We start from the raw sequence: 21461 nt of genomic DNA on the forward strand, positions 1-21461 counted from the left end.
TTTTCAGGTCCCAGTTGATTTCTCAGATTTAAGTGAGCCAGTGAATGAGTCGCATTAGTACTATAAACTTAAATAAAGAGATTCTGCACATCTGCAGAAGACCATACAACAGTTAAGAGCAGGATTAGCACTTCAGCAAGCTGCAGTTCCTGGTTCTTAGCCAAAGATTTGTGCCAAGATAGTGGTTGATTTTTCTCAGTAAACAGCACTACTTTAAAATTTAGTTTATAAAGAGCTTTAGTATGTTCTAGTAAGTTTAGTTTGTGAAACAGGTTGCCATCATTGTTAAGTTGTATATTATTGATTTATTTGTTTTTATAGTGCTTTAAATTTTGCATGAATATATTTGAATATTTAAAAGAGCGGTCTAAAACTGAAAATCTAAATCTACCATGCTGTAGAAGACACATTTGTTTGCAGGCAGTTTGTTATGCAAAAACACAACATGACTGGACCTTTGCTTCTGCCAACTTGATATAGTGCCTTTTGGTTTCCCATGCATTCACTTAGTGGGTCCAGTGAAAGTTACAGATATAATTTAAGATCTTAACCTTAAGGAGAGAAGCAGACCCACGTCAACAGATATTTTTAATTTTACATTTTTACATTTTGCTGGCAACTTGGTATTAAGCCATTGGTCCCCAAAACAGAATTTTTTGTACAGGAGAGAAGCATAGATTTTTTTAAGCTGTTCTTTGTTCCTTGGAGGTTTGAGTGCTGCCTCTTGACTCTGCATGCAACGGTGCTGTGAGAACTAGTGACAACAAGAGGTATTTCCTGTAAAACCTAGACTTGGTGCATGTATTTCTGAAGGAGTGATTTAGCTTTTCATAGCAGAAGTTTACTAATGAGCAGTAAACTTTAACTGAAGTCAGAAAATCTGCTTCTTTTGTATCAATGTAAGTTTCTGATTTCAGCAGGACCAAACACAAGACCTTCCAACTTACTACCCTTGCCTAACAAAGAGAGGCTGTTCTCTCTGGTCTGGAGTATATAAAAGTCTGTTAACTGTTGTCAGCATGCTTCTTACTTTATGTACTTTTCTGCACTTCTGAATTCACAGTGACAGCTCAGTGAGATTACTTGTGGAGCAAAGTTACTTTGACCTTCTGAGCTTCAGCTGCAGCATTCGCTTGAAATGCCAAATATCCTTTTTTTTTTTTCTTTTTTTAGCATGAATGTTTTATGTCTCTATTCCATTTTCATTCTGAACTAAGGATATACGTTCAAAATGAAATATCAAAGCAATACTAGTTTGTGTGAGACTCTGTTTGGGGTTGGTTTTTTTTTTTCAGACTATCTTTTCTAACTGGGTTGCTAAAACCAAGTGGGAAAACTCACAGTTGAGGTTTTAGCATATTTTTATACTTGCTTTGTATTTAGATAACCATGTTGTCTTAAGAACTATAAAGTCATTCGTAAGAAAAAGGTGATTAAAGAATGCAAAAGGTGCAAGTAAAGCTTTTTATTTCTACAGAATCACAGGATGATTGAGGTTGGCAGGGATGTCTTGAGGTCATCTTGCCCTACCTCTCTGCTAAAGCAAGTTGCCCAGGACCATGCTCACACAGCTTTTGAAGATGTCCAAGTATGGAGACTGGGCAACCTGTGCCAGTGCTTAGCAGCCCTCACAGTGAAAAATATGCTTCCTGATGTTCAGAGGGAACCTCCTGTGTTTCTGTTTGTGCCCATTACCTTCTGGTCCTGTCACTGGGCATTCATACTCTCTTCAAATATTTAAATACCTTAAGCCTTCTCTTCTCTGGCTGAGCAATCCTGGCTTTCTCAGCCTTTCCTCATAGGAGAGATGCTTAGCCACCATCATAGCCTTTTGCTGGACTTGTGCCAGCTCTCTTTATAAGGTTAGAGTTTTAGATTCAGGAACAGAAATAACAGTTTTAAACCATTCCACTCTATTTCATGCACTCTTGATTTGTCTTCCAGCAATTCAAGGAGAATAGCAGCATAACTGCTTGTTACAATGAACTGGTTCAAATAGAACATGGGGAAGTGCGATCTCAGTTCAAATTACGGTATGTAGAAGTGTAAGAAACTGCAAACATCAACTGCTTGGTCTACATAATTTATTAGATTACTTTCTGCTTCTTTCAAGCTGCGCATATATGTGCTTTGCATCTGTATCTTAACTAATATACTATACCATACCCTTATTTCCTTATTCTGTTCTTTTGTAAAGGACCAATGTAAGTGTCTTAGTAACTGGTACCCTGAGAAACCTTGGTCTATGTATGTTTCATTCACTGGTGGTGTAAATGATGGCCTTCCTTAATGCAAAATGCGGTATATGTCTTCTGGTGCTTCCTTGTGTCCCATATATCTTGAGGTGCCCATACTGAATTTGGCAATGTTCAGCAGCCGTTCCTACCAACATGACAGTCAGGGCAAGATCCTTTAGCAAAAATATTGCAGAACAATGACTTCAGCTTGCTTAATTGCAAGGATAGCATTTTGAAAATGCTATCTCATATAAGGTTTATGACTGCAAACTTACATGACAGTAAAATTTCACAAAGTCATTCTTGATCTCATGCGTGTGAGATTTCATGTTTGATAGCTTGAGCTGAATGCAATCTTAATCCAGCTCTTCATACGCTGAGTTTTTCTTGCTTGGGCAAGACTTGGCAGAGCAGGAGCACAGTTCTTTTATATTAGTGAGATATTACTTGAGTTTCATTTCCTTATCACTTTTTCTTTAATGTGACTAATTTTATGTTTAATACAGGTGCTGATACATACATACAAATATGTTTGCAATACAACTATATGAAAAAAAAGTGCCCTTGAAGTTGAGTGTTATGCAGAGGTGTAGTTGCCTGGGTGTCATAACTTAATTCCAGTTCCGTCCACAGAAAATAATATCACTTCTCTACAGGTTTCAGTGTCTTTGTTTAAGAAATAGATTTTTCTAAGATTTTATTTGCAAACCGATCTCAAAGTGAGTTCATTTTCAAGTGGCTACATGTTTGTACATGCAGTGTGCGATTACAGTGAAATCTTCAGGAGAAAAAATAGAATTTGGGCTTCCATGATTTTTAATAGGTGTTTTCCAAAACTCAACAGGAAAATAAAGCATCTGTGAAATTTTAGAGGTTAATTAGATGTTGCGGTGGTCCTGACTTGGTTTGTTGTTCAGTTGTAAATGCAATATGAAATGAGTGACTTCTGAATTAAACCAGCGTAGACCAGAAACACCGGTTTTATATAGAACGATTAAGCTGTCATTCAAACACAGAATGCTTGTAGTTTGTTTCATTTCAAAAACAAGACACAAATACAGTTTGAACATCTATACATGAGAGTATCAATTATGAATGCAGATAATTAAACCTCCAACACAGGGAGCATGATTCATATTGTCTACCACATTTTGCTGCAGATTTGTTTATAGTCATCACCAGAAACATCTTAAAATTCATTAAAACTGGAAGGAAACAATGTCCATCCCCAGTGGCATTTCATCTACTGACAGTTCTTTTATCCATATTGTTTATGGAAACAGCGTTATACAACCCACTTGTAATTCTGATTGCTTTTGGTCTCTTGAATGTAGTTACATAAACTGTGAGCCTCCTTCTTTTTGATTTACATAAATAATAACATTATAGAAAATGTATTCAGTATTATCATGTCTTTTGTTTATTGAGAGTACATATTCTATATATTTATGTGTGTATATATATTCGCATCACCTCTGAACACGACTGTTTTGGGAACCTTTGGCAGCATTGCAAAAAACTGTGAAAAAAAACCAGAACAGTGGTATATTTGGATTTGAAATTGCTGCTGCCAGATGCAGTCCCAGAACAGTCAAGTAATTTAAAGAGTTTAATAGACGCAGGCGCAGGATAGTTAAATAGTGAAATACTCCTCATCATGTAACAAGCACAAGTAATGCTTATAAACAACATTTGTAGTAATATCTGGGGGTATGATGTAGACTTTTAGAAGATAAATCTTTTTGAAAAGGCATATTTATAACTTGCAGAAGCCAATGTCTTGCAACAGAGGATTTCCCCCTACCCCTGCCTGATTAGGCAAGTGCTCTAAATTAATTTGCCACTGAAAACAAAGGAGAACTATAGTGTTTGGTACTGCTGTTTGGCTATAATTTGCTTTCATCTGTGTGGTTTATTTAAGTGGGGGAAAAAGTGCTGCACTCTGTGTCTATTCCACTGTGTCCCTGATCTATTCACTGTTTCAGTAGGTCTTCTATGCAGATTTGTAAAAGTGAAAGGGGAGAGAGTATTTTCAGAAAGTTAGTCAATGGAATTAAAACCAGGATATTTCAAGTGTTTGGATACAAGAAAAATGTGGTGAGAAAGCTAGATCAGCCCAACAAAGCAGTGTATAAGGTCACGTCGGTGATCAGAAGTGTCTTCCATTCCAAGTGGGGACTCTGCTTCTCCAAAGAGCTGTTTCTGGTTTGAAGCTTGGTTAGACATCTGTGGGAGGTGTGTATTAATCAAAGAGGGTATGGGCCATTTAAACTTGTAATTTTGCTGGCTTGGTTGCCACACTAAATGAAAGTACTAAGGTTTGAATAGTGCAAATATAGATGTGTGTTTTCTTGCAGAAAGTTTATGTAATGACATTTGTTAGCAGCTGGTGTATCAGGCAGGCATCTATCACTGAGATAAATTAGTTATTTCACACAGCACAAAATCACATTTTAGAGCCAGCTTGGGCTGCTAGAAAATCACTTGTAAATTACATTGGGAGCTCCTGTTGTTGTGTGAGCTGAAATACTGCTGTTGTCTTCTGAATGCAACACTTTTTCCTACAGATCTTCATCAATGTGGCTGCATGTCTGTGTCTCTGTGTGTACCTCCTGGTGTATCCTGTTTGATTTTGAGTTGCTTCCATGATGAGCGGGCCTAGCAATGTCGTGTATTTCTTAATTCTCTAGTCATCGGTATTAATTCAAGCCCCACTATGCAGTCTGGGAGCAAGGTGTTTGTTTTAGGTAATAACTATACAAGAATGTTTATGCGTGGTGCATTTAAGCTCCTTGCAATGAGAGGTACACAGAAGATAATTGTTTGTGTTTAGTCCAAATCAAAGATGGAGTACTGATACCTATCAAAGCAAGTATGCCTGGGTTGTTTCTTTTAGTATATGCTCTCTCTTTCTCTCTCTTTCTCTCTTTCTCTCTTTCTCTCACTTTCTCTCTCTTCCTCTCTCTCTCTCTTTCTCTTTTTCTCTCTCACTTTCTCTCCTTCTTGTCCCCCTCTGCTCTCCCCCACCGTAGTATTAGGAGCCTACATTAATGTTAATCCTATCCTGTGTAAATCATCATTTAAACAATTTATATTGTGTAGCAAGAAGGTAAGGCTTTTGTTTTCCTGTATTAGTTGAAGGATAGCCCTGAAAATAAAGGAAAATGCAGACAATTTGCCCCTTAATAAAAATCAGGATCTATGGAAAACAAGTCACTGAATTATTACTTGGAAGCAGGAAAATTGGCATTTTTCTGAATAGGACTTTGAGATGGTTTATGCTGTTTTCTTTAATGATATTGTATTACAACATCTTTGATAGTGCCAATCTATTTGCTGTATTGAAACCTTTGTATATATCTGTTGTGATGATTTTTGTGTTCCATATCTTTAATGATCACAAACCTTTCTATTCTAATGTAACAGCCATTTGTTACTTTTACTGCTAATTGTTAGTTCCTGCAGTCTAGAGCATGTTTGGAGAAAGAAGTATACTATGAACATGTTAAGACCCATGTACAATTTTACAGTGTGATCTGCAGGAAAAACACATTAACAACAGGGAAGTCTGAAGCTGAATTTCCTGAAAAAATCATAATGGAGATAGTGACATTGTTTAGTCAAAACAACATGCCTCTTTGTGATCCATCTACTGATAAGTACAATATAATAATGTATTTATGTTAAGCAAAATGTTCTAACAATAAAACTAACATGAATCATTTGCTAATTTCAGGGCTTGTAATGCAGTGTTTACAGCATTGGACCATTGTCAGGAAGCTATAGAAATAACCAGTGAAGATCATGTCATTCAGGTAGGGGAAAAAAGTTAGCTATTTTGTAGTATTCTAGTTTTGTTGCCCATTAGAAAGCCGTGTGCAATGAACTGTCTTAGTTCTGCATGCTGCACATTGATGCCTGCTGAATTTTTAAGACTTTTTCTTCAGTAACTTTACTTAGATTCTAATTTTCAGTAATGTTGCATATAGTAAAACCACCATGAAATCTGCAGCAGAACTAGATAACCTGTACAGTAAAGTTTTGTTCTCTTTTTGTGCCTTCTGGTAACAGTTTACATATTGCCTTCTGTGTTCAGCTCATTGCTTGAATAAAATGTTTCACCATTACATAATATTTTTATATGAAAAACACTGAATTCTAGGCATGTGTGGTTATGGCTCTAGATGCATAACTTGTAACAATTTGGTAGTTATATGTGAGTAATTAACTTTTAAATGTGTTCTTTTTCATATTATCTTCAAGTACTTTTGTTTTGGCAGTATGTTAATCCAGCTTTTGAACGGATGATGGGGTATCACAAGGGAGAGCTTATTGGCAAGGAACTTACTGAACTACCAAAAAGTGATAAAAACTGTGCAGATCTTCTAGACAATATCAACACATTCATTAAAAAAGGAAAGGTAAGGAAATAAAATAAACCCATGCAAAATTGCTTTAAATTTCTATTCTGCTTCATTTTTAGTACTATAGGTTTAAGAACACAAGATGTGGTTTTCATGGCTGTACATGTAACACCAGAATTCTGCTTCTCAGATGTCTTAGGAGCACAACAGCCCACGCCTCAGACAAGTGACTACTAGATTTCTTTAGCTTTGCTTTTAGGATCTGACTGAAGTCCTTGAGTGATCTGTTTGCATAAGAGCAATGTAAGAACATTTTCTGTGTTTCTGTTTTGCTTAAAGCCCATGGAGATTTTGTTAGTTGGAACATAATAATTTGTCCATCAGTCAGTCTCTCAGGTGGTTGCATCATCTGACCAAAAGGCTTACCTGTTCTGTCACACTGCAGAGCCTTCACCAGCTGTAAGCAGCACAACATATTAGTACCCAGTGGTCATGGTGGTGATAGGCCACAAAAGCACTGCATTGTTCCTGGGGATATGCTCTCCTAACACATGCAACAGTCTCTTACCCCATCTCCCAGAGGCTGCAGAAGTACCTCTCACCCTTCCCTGTCTCACCCTCTGCTTCATGAACTTTGGGGAATTCTTGAACCTTTGAGTCACTTACAGCAATGATCAGAGGTTTGGGGGTCACTACTGGAGCTGTTTGCAGGTTTACCCTGGTTCATTAGCAGCACCTGCAGGCCACTCTTGCTTTGCTCCTACTCATTTACTTAGGCTGACCAGCTCATAGCACTGCCTGCTCAAAGGCACTCTGTGTCTTCTGCATCCATCCATCTTTGTGACAGAGAAGGTACCTTCCACCCATTTTCCAGCTTCATCCTACTCTATGACCAAGTAGTTCCCTCCTTAAAATCTCTCTTCTTTGAGTTGTAGGAGAACAACACCCTCTCCTTTGTCTGTCTTTCTTCTCCAATCCATACTAGAGGATATCTTTTATCTCTGCATCAGTGAACTGTTTAAGGATGGGGCATATATGGCTCTTGTTTAGCCTGGAGTCCTATTGATGCTTTTCTGTAGCAGTGGGAATGGAGGGAAAATGAGCGGCCAGTCAGAGAAACAGGCATTTACATGGGAGACCAGGATAAAAGATGCCATGAAGAAACTGTTTATTCCTCTTGCTGATCTAGAGTGCTTCAGATATTCATGGTCATGGGAAATGAGTCATGGAGTGAGAATAGGCTGTTGGTTATCTGAGATTAGTTGAAGGACATCCTTTGGTCAAGGGTTTCTGCATATGAATTTCAACACATATTGCTTGATGATTGGTGACTTTGAAGCTGAATGGTGTTCAGTGCAGAGTTTGGTTCAGCTGCTCCCACGGGAGATATCCTCTGGGTGTGTTGCAGCCAACATTGTTTGTAACCCTCAAAGTAAATGATTCCTAAAGTTCCTTGTAAAAATTGTATACTCTCTCACAAGAGAAACATATTTACACTGTCCTTATGTTAACAGATGCCTATTAGAGGTGCTACTCTGTATTAATAAATTTTACACTATTTTAAAAAATACAACCATGAAATAATACATTATTATTTACTGTGTAAGGACTATGTAATAATAAATGAATATTTGACTGCCAGATATGTATTCTTAGATGCTGTCTCTGTTGTGTGTTTGCTTAGGAATGGCAAGGAGTTTACTATGCAAGAAGAAAAACAGGAGACAGTATCCAGCAGCATGTGAAGATAACACCTGTGATTGGTCAAGGAGGGTAACTTACTTGTCCAGAACATAATTGCTTTCTGGTTTTTAGGGCCTTCTCTCTGCTTTCCCCATCTGTAAGTTTGACATTAACCTCCATATATTTAGTAGCAGGATGATGATGTAACTGCTGACTTCAAGCAGTCTGGAAAGAATAAGCAAAGTTGAAAAGGTCATGTTCATTTTGGTGTCATCATTTGCTGACTAAAAGAACTGTAAAGTCATAACAATTAGTAGTGTCACTGCTATAGATACCTTTAAGTTGACGTTTATGGTCATGTTACCAGGCACTTCTTTATGCAGTTACTCTGCAGAATGGATGAGTAGCTGGGTAATGGTCTTGTTTGTGTGCGTGCTTCAATGTGCTCGCACCTTTGCCGTGTCGTGTGGGCACATTGCCAGATTCCGCTCCCAGGTGTGCAGGTGAATTCCTGCAGGAGCAGAAGGATCAGGTACAGAAACATAGCTGTAACACTGAAGGAGTGCTTGCCACCCAGTTCTTTGTTTGGTGTTGGATTTGGTACCTTGTTTCATGAGGGTGTGGAGATTTCTGCTTTAGAAAACAGCAGTATATCACTTCACTTCTCTCTTTACCATTTGATGTGGTAATGAGTGATTATTTTTGTTGCTAGGAAAATAAGACACTTTGTGTCCCTCAAAAGGCTGCATTGCACCAATGAAAACAACAAACAGGTATTGTATTTTTTTCATGTTGTAATTTTCATAGCTCTGAGTAAACTGATATTTTTTGATTTAGAAATACACATTTTTCCAAGAAAATGTGATCTGTATTGTCAAAGAGATTCTCATCGATTGTTGGAGCAAGCAAGATTCCTTCAGCATTTGCATGGGCTATTCTCCTTTTGTAGGACTGCTGACTAGAGGAAGAATGGCCTTAATTCTTTGGAGCGTGGGTATGACAGTTGAGTCCATAATACTGTGAAGCAACATAGGTCAGAGTCCAAAGGGAGTTTAGGGGCTTTCTTCTAGAGCTGCGCTTGCCAGTCTGATCTGGTGTGTTTAGTTCTAATAATGACCTGTGTTTAGCTGTCACAAGGTTTGCCAATGTGTAAAGTGTGTAGCCTTCATGCAGGACCTGAGATACCGCATGCTCATCACAACACATGTTATGGAGAGGTGCAATCTGTGTCATAACCCAAGTAAACCAGCAGTCGCAGCTGACCCTGCTCTCTCCAGGCCAGATGTATCCACCTGAGCAGGTCCTTCAACAAAGCTGGTGGCATGGGGAGCTGTTTGCTGTCATCTGCTCCTGGTTCCCTCCCTCTGAAAGCAACCGAAGCAAATGATTGTATCACATGCTTTGCTTCAAAAATGTTCTAGTACATGGCCTGTGAAGTAAAGAAGTTTGGACTTCTGTGAGCAAAGGAGTGAAATCTATCTTTAGCCTGTGATCTGTAGGGTGAGATAGAAAGTGAGAAGCATGAGAAGTAGCTGGCAACATTTTAGGCTCAGGATGTGCTTGGGAAACATGATCTGTTTCCATGTTCTTTAGGGGAACATAGGAAATAAAACAAGGGAATCTTGTTTTATTTAGAACTTTAATGTTCTTTTATCCATTAGGTAGGTAAAGACACTTGTGCATAAAAGGTATTTAGAAAGCCACTACTATTTCTAGTTGCTCCTTATTCAGTATAACAATACTGAATATGAACACATTATTGGAAAACCTCTACTATTGGAAGAAGTTCATAAGCGTTATTCTGTAAAATTTAACTGTTGGAACCATGCCCCTTGCACAAGTTTTTTGAGGGGGCAGGAAGCCAAGGGAGAAATCTGCAAAAGTTCTGGAAGAACTTTGAATGTCTATCACTGAAAAACAAGGCTCAAAATATTTTAAACTGACCTCATCTTTGAACTAAAACATGGATTTTAGTATTAGCAGCAAAGTATCATTTACCATAGCAGGATGTTTTAAAATGCTCTGGCAGAGTGAAAGAGTTGTGTAATAGAAGCAGTGCTAAAGTTACAGGTATTTCTTAGATACAAGCTGACTTTTTTTTCCTAGAATATACACACAGCTGAAAGGCTAGTCCAGAGAAGTGTAGATATGATACTCTTAGCACAAGATAATGAATACAGAACAGTTACAAACTTGCAGCCATGTGTAAAAAGCAACAGTAAGGATACACGCAAAAGTCCTTTTCCTTCCTGTTTTTCTTCAGGCTGTTCATTGGGCTGCCAAAGCCAGTAGTAAGTGTAAGAAACAGATTTTAGCTGGGGACTTGTGTCCAAGGCCGCATTCATGTTCTCTGTACTACTGGAACTGTTGGAAAGCACCATCAATTCACATTTTTTTCTCACTGGTTCATGGGCACTTGCTCGTAAAAAAGCCTGAACGCAATGGTCTGGGAAGCTCTAGATATTTGGTGATCCCAGGGAATATGGCTTTTGAAGGGTTCTACACAGATGCAGATAGACATCTACCACAAAGGTTAAAGACCATAGCCTTGCAGAAGGCATGGTCTATGGAGTTTTAAGGTCCATTGGAGAAAAAAAAGGTGCAACCAACAGAACTAGGTAATTATTGTGTTTCAATTCTGTGGTGGAACTATCTCCTGCCTGGAGTAGAGCAGCAGGTGCTCTCTCGTCACATGAAGAATTCACAGAGTGTCTTGGAATTTTGGGGGGTTTGGGTGTGGTTTTGAGTTCATTTTGTTTTGCCTTTTTTTTTTTTTTTTTTTTAATTTTTGTTGGGCAGTGATGGTGACATATGGGAATATTTGTATTATATTCATAAGACTTTTTAGATTTATTTTTGTAGCAATAATCACTAATGTGATGTTATCAATCCTGATCAACAGAACATTGCAGTTCTAAAATCTATGCTGGAATACTTGCAGCAACAGAACCTTTCTCTGCCCTATAAAAAATTAGGTTTCTCTTCAAGCCACCGATAAGTCTTTACAGAGGAATAAAGGGAAATCAAACAAACTTTAGTTACAGAGCAGTAAAAACTGATGATTCAAATTTTGATGCAAATGTTTAATGTTTCACTGCATCAACATAGCTATAAGTGGCTTGATGTCAGCATTCAGACTCTGTGTGCAAACTTAGAAACACCCTTACATTGTTGTGCATTGTTTCACCTTAAAAAGATGTAGAATTGTTCTTCATCAATACCAACAGCCTCCATAAGGGATATCATAGCATGATTAGATATCGCTGTGTAAGAAGCTTCATGGATCTCTGTGCCATGTTTATCACATACAATAATAAAGCATGTTAGATTTATGCACGGAAAAAAGAAATATACCTGAGAGTATATCAAGTATTCTTACAGTGAAGATTTATGAATAGGGATTGACTTTCATGTGACTATTCCCGTGTGCTGAAGCCTGATGATTAATGATGCCTTTGTCAATTTGAACCGTGGCAAGATAGAGTCCAGTGTTTGCACATTCAGAAATTTACAACGGAGGTGGTGTTTCTTCGCTTAAGAACATACTGGCCCAAGATTAGCTGTGTAACTGGCCTCATAACTTATCTTATGTGGCTCTTTCAGGTCATGCCTGCAGGAGGGATAATAGAAGTATTCAGAATTCAATTATGATTTGTTTTACTTTCTCAGTAGAGAACTTACAGGACAGTAAGTAATGTTTTCTGCCAGTTGTGCAGCAGAGATATATGTGTGGGCTCTGAAAGAAGCTCCAGTTCAGGACCAGAACAAGTAGTTCAGATGCATTTTGTCATTGTACCATATCTGATCAGCTTACTTGATTTTACCCTGTTTGGATGAGATGATTTATCTGAGAGTTCATGCATGATTGCAAGACAGGTGTTTAAGCTTTTAAAATCAGTTTTCTGGGGTAAGAAATGTTCCTTAGACTCCAGATTTATATGGGCCATGAGAGCAGGATTTCCCCTTCCATTTTTTTTTTTTTTTTTTTTCTCCTTCTAATTCATTACAGAAAGCCCCTCTTGAATTTGAATTTTTGGTTTTTTTCTGTTTTGTTTGTCTTTTGTTTGTTTAGGGTTTTTTTCTTTTTTTTTTTCCTCTCCTTTTTTTTGAGAGGGGAGGTTTGTTTGTTTGTTTGTTCCCTTTCCGTTCTCTTCTCTTTCTCATTCACCCTCATCCCTCCTCCCCTCAATAGCAAAAAGGAAAAAAAAAGTGGAAGTAGCACAAGAATGATGGAAAAGAGAATTTGTATAATTCCTCACCAGTTGCAACCATGATTTCATGCTTCCATGCAATCTAGTGCATTGCTATAGGCAAGTGATGTATTTGGCCAGAGGAACCAATCACCACAGATTAGATTGTGATGTGTCATGAATAGCGTGAAAGTGCAGTGTCAAGCACTGAAGTTTATTCATCTGAGCTAAAGGGTATGTATATCTTTGCTAAAAAAAGGAATGGTTTTAGCCCTTTTCAGTGTCTCTGTTGGCTTTACCTAAATACATCATGTGCTAACTTTAGAGGGAAGACTTGACGAACTGGAAGCTCTGCTCAGTTTTCCTACTAACAGCAAAAAACTTTCTTGTGTCTATGTAATGAAGGAACAGGATGAAGTGATTAGCAGATATTAAACTGTCACATAATGGACAGACAGCGCTTTTTGTGTCTTACAGGATGGAAAAACATAGAAGCATTTATTCTGTGTTATTGTAGACTAAGCAATAGGCATAAACTTCAAGATGATGGAAATATCTTATCCAGATACTAAGAAAGTTTGAAATATCTATCAGTGGACCTACCCAAGATGTGTCAGAAGAGCAAAGAATTAAGATTTTTTTAACTTTTCATTTCTGAGAATGTTTAAAAATTACTAGGAAATAAAGAAAGTTTTGATAAATGATACCTACTTCTACCCTTCAGTTGCTGGAGAGTGATTTTTGTAACTGAGTTCTTAGAAGTCCAATTGGTCAGTGACCCATGAAAGGATGCATGCAAAATTAGATAGTACTTAGAAAATTGTTTTTAAATTACTTTACAGAGGGCAAAAGTGAACTTACGTGTTTGTGTGTGTGTGTGTATGTCTTACTTCTTGAATCTTTCAAATTCATATGTAATTTGCACTTAAAAATGACTGTCAGTTCTGCTGCAGAAACAAGCATTAAAAAGGAACTTAGTATGTAAAGCACTACTGTATCTGTGATCTTCCGCATTGAATATCTGTTTACTTTCATATTATTTCTCTAGTTCTAATTACACCTAAAGAAGAGTCTTTGCCAATCACTATTTTTTTAAATAATTGAACAGAAAATGCTGGATAAAGACAGTGTTGAATGTAGCCCTTTTAAAATCTTTTTGTATTCTTTTTCCTTGCGTATGTATTTCACTCTTCATGCATCTTCAGCTCTACAAGAGTCACCGTGATGAGAAGTATACAGGAGACAATTCTCAGTCAGGTTAGAATACTATAATTTACCTTTATACACTGCTGCGCTTGAGGTCATGGCCAGGTTCTTTCCTGGTGTGAAATGTTGTCTCTTCCCTTTCTCAAGTTAGTGGTCAGAGCAGATGGCCAGTGATGGATGCCAGCTGCTCTGATGTTGCACCACGAATTAGATTTGTAACCATCATTAATAATTCAATCTCCTGTGCAGAGCTCTTCCCGTGCATTCGCAGTTAAGATGTATTGCTCTTCATTGTACTAAAACACTATGTCAGATCCTGGAGCTGGTGTACCTTGGTACCTCTTTATGTTTGAAATTAATGTGGAACTGTGCTGATTCGTGCCAGATCTGCCCTAGTGTTTTCAAGTTAGGACTTGTCAACAGGTCATTGGTTTGGCTCCAGCACAGGACTAAGATAGTTGTCTGTAGAGTCCAGGCTACAACTAGTCGTGTCCAGTCAGTGCTGAGTTGTTGCAGCATGTCTGAACAACCCTTGCACTGTCTGTTGGGCAGGTTTGCTTACTTGCAGACAGCACGTTCAAGCTCTCAGTAACTTCTGCAGGTAGCTTTTGGCTAAAGGTATGGAGCGTAAGGGGATAACCTCTTCTTCTGATGCCGTGTTATCTTTGGAATAACACTTTTTGCTGAAGAAGGTGGCACTAAAAGCCGATTTTAAGCTTGTGATTCTAGTGATCTGAGCCAGATGGTCACTGCTGTTTTATTCTGAGTGAACAGGTTCTCATGCCTTGTTACCTTCTGGCACCTGAGGCCCTTCCCGCTATGAAACACTAGACAACATTGCTATGCAATGTCAGGCACCTTCTGATTTTCACATGGGAGAAGGATATAACATACCAAGAGACGGGAAGTGACTGTTTGACATCCCGTACCTTTTCAAGTAGCATAAATGTTGGAGACCTTTGTAGCACAAAATAATAATGGGCAGGGGGGAGAAGAGACAATACATGCAATTTGCTGTTCTCACGGCCATCAGAACTAATCCACAGTGTGCTAAACTGCTTGTTCCTGTGTCCTTGTAATAAATGCAGTTTTACTTTCTCACTGCTTCCTGCAAAGAGGAAGTTTAGAACACCCATGAATTAAGCTGAAGAACACTTGTAACTACTTAACACATTGTTACTAGTTTACTAATGTGTTTTACAGATAATGTGGGCATTTAGGTTTGCTTATTGTTGTGGCAGATTTCAGCAAGACTGTGGAGCCACATCCCATTGAGGTCTACTGTGCAATGAAGACAGGCCACCCTAGTCATGTGTATGTGTTGCAGGCTATCCTTCCCTGCTGTCCATGGTTGTGCTCCAAGTGTAAATTCCCAGAGCCATGGGCATATACCAGTATATGATGAGTGTAGAAAACACTCCATGCGTATCGTGCTGCTTGTGATGGTTTGATGTGTTACAAATCTGATGGGAAAACATTCCGCTTACCAGGCAAAGGAATTTTTTTTATTTAGGCATTTAAGTATTTTCAGCTAAAACTGTCGTGTGGCACAAAGTAGCTGCTATGCACCCATGACTCTCTAGGTGGCAAAGTTTCTGACTTGCTAGTTGGTATTTAACACAAGGAGAGTTGTCTTGTCAGCTGCTGCCACTCGCAGTTGTGTTTATGCTAAAATGTTTGCTCCCACTCAAGTGCCTTATGTTAAACTCCTCGAAATGTTCATGTAGGAAAGGGATTTTAAAGAGGAGTCCTATCAAATAAATAAACAAAATCATGTAACACACATTAGTTATGCCCTGCTCTTAGGTGTCGACAGAGGAAAAGGCTTTCAGGTTCTCCAGTTTGGACTGCAACAAAATAAGAAGACCCAAGCTGTCTTGTAAATTTGTGGTAAAGAAAAGAATAAAGACAGAAACTGTATTTCAGTAATTTATAAGATGGATAACTTCTTAATTCTGGAGAACTGTATGTTAACATTTTCTTTTGCGAAAGACAGGCTGCATATATCCTGTCTTGTAACAGTGTTACACAAATTGGTCCTTACGTTGAGAATATCAATTTTATGATATCTCTGATTCTTCACATGATGGTTATCTCCCTTTGAAAGCTCGCTGGAGTCTCTGATCTTGGAGTAGCATTTCAAATACGCTGGGAACAGGTCCTACACCTATTCTTGCAGAGATACATAGATGCATGGTTGCTGTTTTTAAACATAAGGAAGAGTGCAAACTGTAATATTTTGGAGGAAATTTTTTTTTTTTTTTTTTTAGGCTCTTTCCAGGCATTTCATCCCACTTTTGCAGTTGTCTGGATGTGATAATTTCTCTTGCTTTAGCAAATGGCAGTTTCAAGAATGACAGCTTGGTGCATGGTTAATTTTCACAGCCACTGAATTGATTGTTTATAATCATTCTCAGTATGTTGGATTTTCCTTACACAAAGGGTACAAAAAATTATTGCAATTAAAAGAAAAAGCTATCAGAGTCTGGGCTGTGCTTGGAAGAGTGTAAACTGAGATGGGATTTTTCTTATTTGGCTACATTTCTAGGCAGTTAAACTGAGGGTTGTTCGATGGTAGATGAAGAGCAAAAGGGACTTGCAGGAGGGGTTCAACCCACCTGCCTGAGACATCTATCCTAAAGCAGGGTCTCTGACAACTACCTTAGACAAAGACAGCCTGAAAGATTGCTGCTTTTACGCAGCTAAAGTTAGGTGAAGTGAGTCCTCTGTTCCACAAGACATCTCGACTTCCTTGAGAAAACAGCTTTCCAGGTACTTCAGACAAATTGTTGTAAAGTGATAGACAGAGAGTCCCTTGTTCTGATGTTCAGAGATTACAGGATTTCCCCCACTTATGTGGTATTGTTAAGGCCATTAAATTTCAAAATTTTAGATGGAGGAGTCTCCATAGAGGTCTTATTTGAAGAGTTTTTAAAGCTTTTGTTTTGTATTTACAGAATCTCATTCCTTCAAATGCAAGAACAGAAGGAAAGACTCAATTGATGTTAAGTCCATAACATCTCAAAGTAGTGATGGTAAGAAAGTAAACTGTCCAGAATGACGTTATAAATAAAGAACAGACTTGCCATAGGCAATAAAAATGCAGAATAAAAGAGGAACCAGACAGATTCACATTTGATTAAACAGAGATCACCCCACTTTTTATAACTGCTGTAAAATTTCTGTAGCATTGTTTGCGAAACAGTTCCCCAGCATGAGTACCAGCATCAATATACAATGCATGGCAGCATGCAGTGCCTTCAAGTAGAGGAGGAGGAGCTGTGCTCTGGGATAGGGGCAGCCTGCTAAAAGAGTGCATGGTGAAGTGTTAGTTCCACTTCTCTCAGAAACCTGCAGCTTGTGCTCCTGAACCAGTACTTTGGTTTCATTAGCGTAGGACATGAAGGGATCTATTGCTGCTGGTAACTTGAGAGCAGTACTTCTGCTTCTGATCCCATTTGTAACTGCTTGCTGGGGCTGGGACAGTGGTGGCAGCGATTTCTTTCTGTCCCAGTATGTAGTGAGAAAGCACAGGTTACAGGAAGGAGGAATGGGCTTTGTCAAAGCAGCTGTATCGCTGAGATGAGGGACGTACTCCCACAGGAGGAGCCAAGTCTGACAGAGGCTCATTGCAAAGGCTAGTGGCAGGTACTGAGCATTAAGTATAATATAGCTTAAGTGTAGCTTCATTGCACTACAGCCCCAGCAAAGGACGGATGGAAAAACTGACAGCAGAAGTGAGGAGTGGCTGTAAAGGAGATAGACAACAGTGCAAGAAATGAAACAGTAAAGCAAGAACTTGCAGAAAGGGAGATACAGGACAAATGGGAGATGAGGCTGGATTTTGTTGTGACTGTTCCCCAATGGCAACCTTCTAAACTCTTTAAATGCTGTCACCTGAATTACACTCTGTGGCACTTAAATGGTGCTCTCTTTAACAGCAGCTCCAAGTTTACCAACCCGACGGTACTCTTCCATGGCAAGGATACACTCAATGACAATAGAAGCTCCTATTACAAAGGTGAGCCCTGAGCAGTAGCTTTTCCATAAACTCAGAATTTGGAGTTGCTCTCATAGGGAAGGGTTTGTGTCAGGACAGCCAAGGATTTCATGCACCTTGTCTCTAACTGAATAACTTAATTTTTCTTTTTTTTTTAAGTATTTTCTTACTACTTTCTGCATCTCATCCCAAATCCTACTCAAAAGGAATAATAATAGACAGGGGAAAAGGGTGTCCTTGCTAGATGCACTGCTTGTGGCAGGAAGGGAACCCTGCTTTGTTGGGCCATGCATGTGTAGGAGGATGTGTGCTTCCAGTCTCACCTTTGCTTTTACCATGGATATTTATAAGACAGCATGGAGAGGAGGGACCACCTGCACCATGTTCTGTCCTCCACTTTCCTGCTGTCTTTTCTTCACTCTCTGTGCTATGCAGACTGCTGTCACAAAACAGCTGCATATCACTTGTCCCACAAACCAAGGTGCCTGCCATCTCCAACTCTCACAGCATTTTTTTCCCTTCTCCCCATCTTCTCTTCCTACCACCAACCTCACTACTTCTCAGCACAACCTTCCTGCTACAACAGCTGACATCTTTCCTTTTCCTTCTCCCCAAGCATACCCACAGGCTTACCTGCAGTACCCCCAGAGCAGCTTCTGGTTGCTGCAGAAGACAGCACTGGGGCTTTCTCCCTCAGTCACCGCAGTCATTGGTGCTGCTGTGTCATTGCTGTGTTCCCTGATTGCCGCTGAGACACAAGGTGGGAGGCAAAAAAGAGCTATCTTCTACCAAAACCACAGCCCGGCTGTTTCTGCTCTCTGTGCTTAGTTTTCACATTGATAAAACTAAGGCTTTACATCCAGTATCAGGATATCTGAGCCACGTCCCAGAGTTAGTTTGGTTGGTGGTTGTTGTTGTTTTTTCCTCTAGAGACTGAATGATTGCTTCTGAGCAGCCCTGGCTATGCTGAAGTTTTTGGTCTACCCACCTGCAACTATTTCAGATACCTCACACCCTTCTGCTTTCACTTCCCAGGAGTTTCCCGGTTATAAATAGCAGATGGATACCAGGGAATTTGAGCACAAATTTACATTTTCAGAGTTGTACGTCAAGAGTTGGGGAAAATACATAGCATTTTCTAAATGGGAAGTAGCATAATCAAGCCAAGGATGAAGATTTTCTAATAAGAAAACACAAAAGTGCCATTCACTCTTCCTCACTTGCCTCTTTAATCTGATTTCAGGTTATTAACATAATTAATGCTGCCCAGGAAAACAGCCCCATCACAGTAGCAGAGGCCTTGGACAGGGTTCTGGAAATCCTGCGGACAACAGAACTTTACTCCCCTCAGCTAGGTACCAAAGATGAAGATCCTCACACAAGTGATCTTGTTGGAGGTCTGATGACTGTGAGTAAAATTAATAAAGATAAAATTACCACTTCTAGTGCCCTACATCACAGTTCAGTGCTCTGTTGTGCTAAAATTTCACAAGCAATGGGAAGGGGCTCATAATTCATCACCATTTCACTTACGTATTTTGGTCTTTCTACAAACAGTAGGCCCCAAGATGTAGTAAGATATGGCCACGTCTCAGTCCATTGGGTGCATTCATCCTCATATAAAGTGAACACGGTTGCCACTGGAAACTATATCATTCAATCTGATTTGTCTCAAGGAAATACTTTTTGGAAATCCTAGAAGCTTAGATGGGATTAGAGGGATTGCTCTACAGCTGGTCCAGTGTAAGGGTGAGGTTACTTTAATCAGGTTCTGACTTTGGTCCTGTAATAGCAGCAATGCTGTCTGCCAGAGACAGACTGCTTAGATTTCATTAATGAATACTTCATTTTTTTAACATACACTGAGCCAATCCTTGTCAAAATAATATAAAGAAAATAAAAAATAACTTATAGTTGCTAATTTGAATGATGAAATCCTGCAGGTGCCAAGGAAAGGGTCAAGGAGGGCAAAACACTGTATAGTTCATAATATCCTTTCTGGAGATCTCAGACTGGTGTTCCTTGGATCCTTCCATGTCTGTTTGAAAGACTTTAAAACAAGGATGGTGCTTATAGTGCTACAATAGGAATAGTACCTAAAGAAAAAGTATGTGTAGTGTTTTTGCAGTTACTGATGGTTATTCTGCCTAAAACGATAAACTTGCTTTTTCAGGATGGCTTGAGAAGACTGTCAGGAAATGAGTATGTGTTTTCTAAGAGTAAGCCACCATTTTAAATTTCCCTTTGCATGTGTAACATCTTTGGTAGATGCTAGTGACATAAAACTCCAAGCTAATTCGCAATGGGATGTACATCTTTGGAAACAGTTGCTAAGTGGCTGCAGAACAAGTGCTAGACTGCCTCCATTTTGGAGTTGAAGCAGATTCAAATAATTAAATAGGAAAACAAGACTATAGAAAAGCCTATAGACTAGACAAAAATAATATTGCAGAAAATAAGACTAGGAAAATACTAAATTGTCACTCAAACAAAAGTTCATCGATCTTTTTGGTTTATGCCCAAATCACCTGTAATAATATAAGCTATATATATTGTAGGGTTTATTACGGAATTTTTCCTGTAAGGAAAAGAGTTGTTTTACTTGAAAACGAGTTGTTTTCTAAATGGATATAAATGGAGTTGTTTTCTGCACGTGGGAGATAAAAATAACCCAGGAATGTTGTAATTCCCAAAATCCATTTCAACAGACGTGAACCAGAGCCATAGTCACCTTTCAGTGCCAAACACCATCAATGACGTTCCGCCCTGTATTGCACAGCTCCTGGATAATGAGGAAAGCTGGGACTTCAATATTTTTGAGTTGGAGGCTGTTACAAATAAAAGGTACTGGACTCCTTTCCCAGAGTGCCTGCAAAAAGGTTATTGAAGAGCTGTAGCAGAAAGCAGTTTGCTTTGGAAAAGCTGAAGCAAGGCACAGCAAATGTGTGAAAGCTGTCTGTCTTTGTGTGTGTGTGTGTGTGTTGATATCACTGTCCCATTTAACAAGCCAGGCATGCACGATGGTCATGGATAGCCCTGTGCAGACTCTTGTCTTCCTTGACAGCGTCTGCAGCCCTCCAGGATTGTCTGGGGCTTGACTCCCGTCTACTCTGTACAGGTGACGCTGTCTGGCATAGTCTGGTGGTGTTACATTCTGGATATCCCACAGATGCCCCTCTCTCCTGCTGATATGCAAATGGTGCTGCTGGAAAAAACAAGCTTCTTGCCTCCCTCACCTAAATCCCCCTATGATTTAGGAAGCTCTGAGGCAACTATGGCTTTTGATTATAGGGATAAAAAGCTAAGAGAGATAGATAGAGGATAAACCAGTGATAGGATGAAGAGCCTGACATTTTAAAGCTTATAATGAAAGAAGATGCCAGTAGTTTTGAGGTCATGTAGACCACAAAAATAAACATGTCATGCACAGACGAAAGTTATTTTCATTCCAAGATACAAAGAATTGGAGAGACTACCAGAACTTTTGTAGTCTGTTTGGAGAAAGTGGCCATTTTCGGAATTTACGTTTGGCTGTTTTTAATTTGCAAATGTTGACTTTTGGTTGTGCCTTTCTCAGCTCAGGGGCTCTGTAGATCATATTGCAGGCATGTGAATAAGAATAATGTGACTTATAGATAGGGCTCTGTCACAGGCAACACAGAGTAAATGACAACCCAGAGTGAATTTGGACTTAGGAACCAAAAGGATTAGAGATTTTACTCTATTCACTGTTTCATACACAAGCTCATTTCTGTCCTCCCCAGAATCACATTTGCTAGAC

At 39.0% G+C, this 21461-nt stretch overlaps 1 protein-coding gene across 10 annotated transcripts in view; it reads left to right on the plus strand.

The window, feature by feature from the left end:
* Positions 1 to 21461, plus strand: part of PDE8B (phosphodiesterase 8B) — an 84499-nt gene that overhangs the window by 52815 nt on the left and 10223 nt on the right. For 7 of the 10 annotated variants that reach the window (XM_030471322.1, XM_030471324.1, XM_030471325.1 and 4 more), the window contains 11 exons: positions 1945 to 2033; positions 5974 to 6052; positions 6518 to 6658; positions 8286 to 8374; positions 8997 to 9057; positions 13680 to 13731; positions 16638 to 16715; positions 17622 to 17701; positions 18924 to 19088; positions 19854 to 19899; positions 20389 to 20524. In XM_030471322.1, coding sequence (XP_030327182.1) covers positions 1945 to 2033; positions 5974 to 6052; positions 6518 to 6658; positions 8286 to 8374; positions 8997 to 9057; positions 13680 to 13731; positions 16638 to 16715; positions 17622 to 17701; positions 18924 to 19088; positions 19854 to 19899; positions 20389 to 20524 — 1016 coding nt within the window. The remainder of the gene's footprint in view (positions 1 to 1944; positions 2034 to 5973; positions 6053 to 6517; positions 6659 to 8285; positions 8375 to 8996; positions 9058 to 13679; positions 13732 to 16637; positions 16716 to 17621; positions 17702 to 18923; positions 19089 to 19853; positions 19900 to 20388; positions 20525 to 21461) is intronic. The other 3 variants (XM_030471320.1, XM_030471321.1, XM_030471323.1) reach the window with 2 other exon arrangements.

Source organism: Strigops habroptila, chromosome Z (assembly GCF_004027225.2).
Source record: "Strigops habroptila isolate Jane chromosome Z, bStrHab1.2.pri, whole genome shotgun sequence".
Taxonomy (NCBI): Eukaryota; Metazoa; Chordata; class Aves; order Psittaciformes; family Psittacidae; genus Strigops; species Strigops habroptila.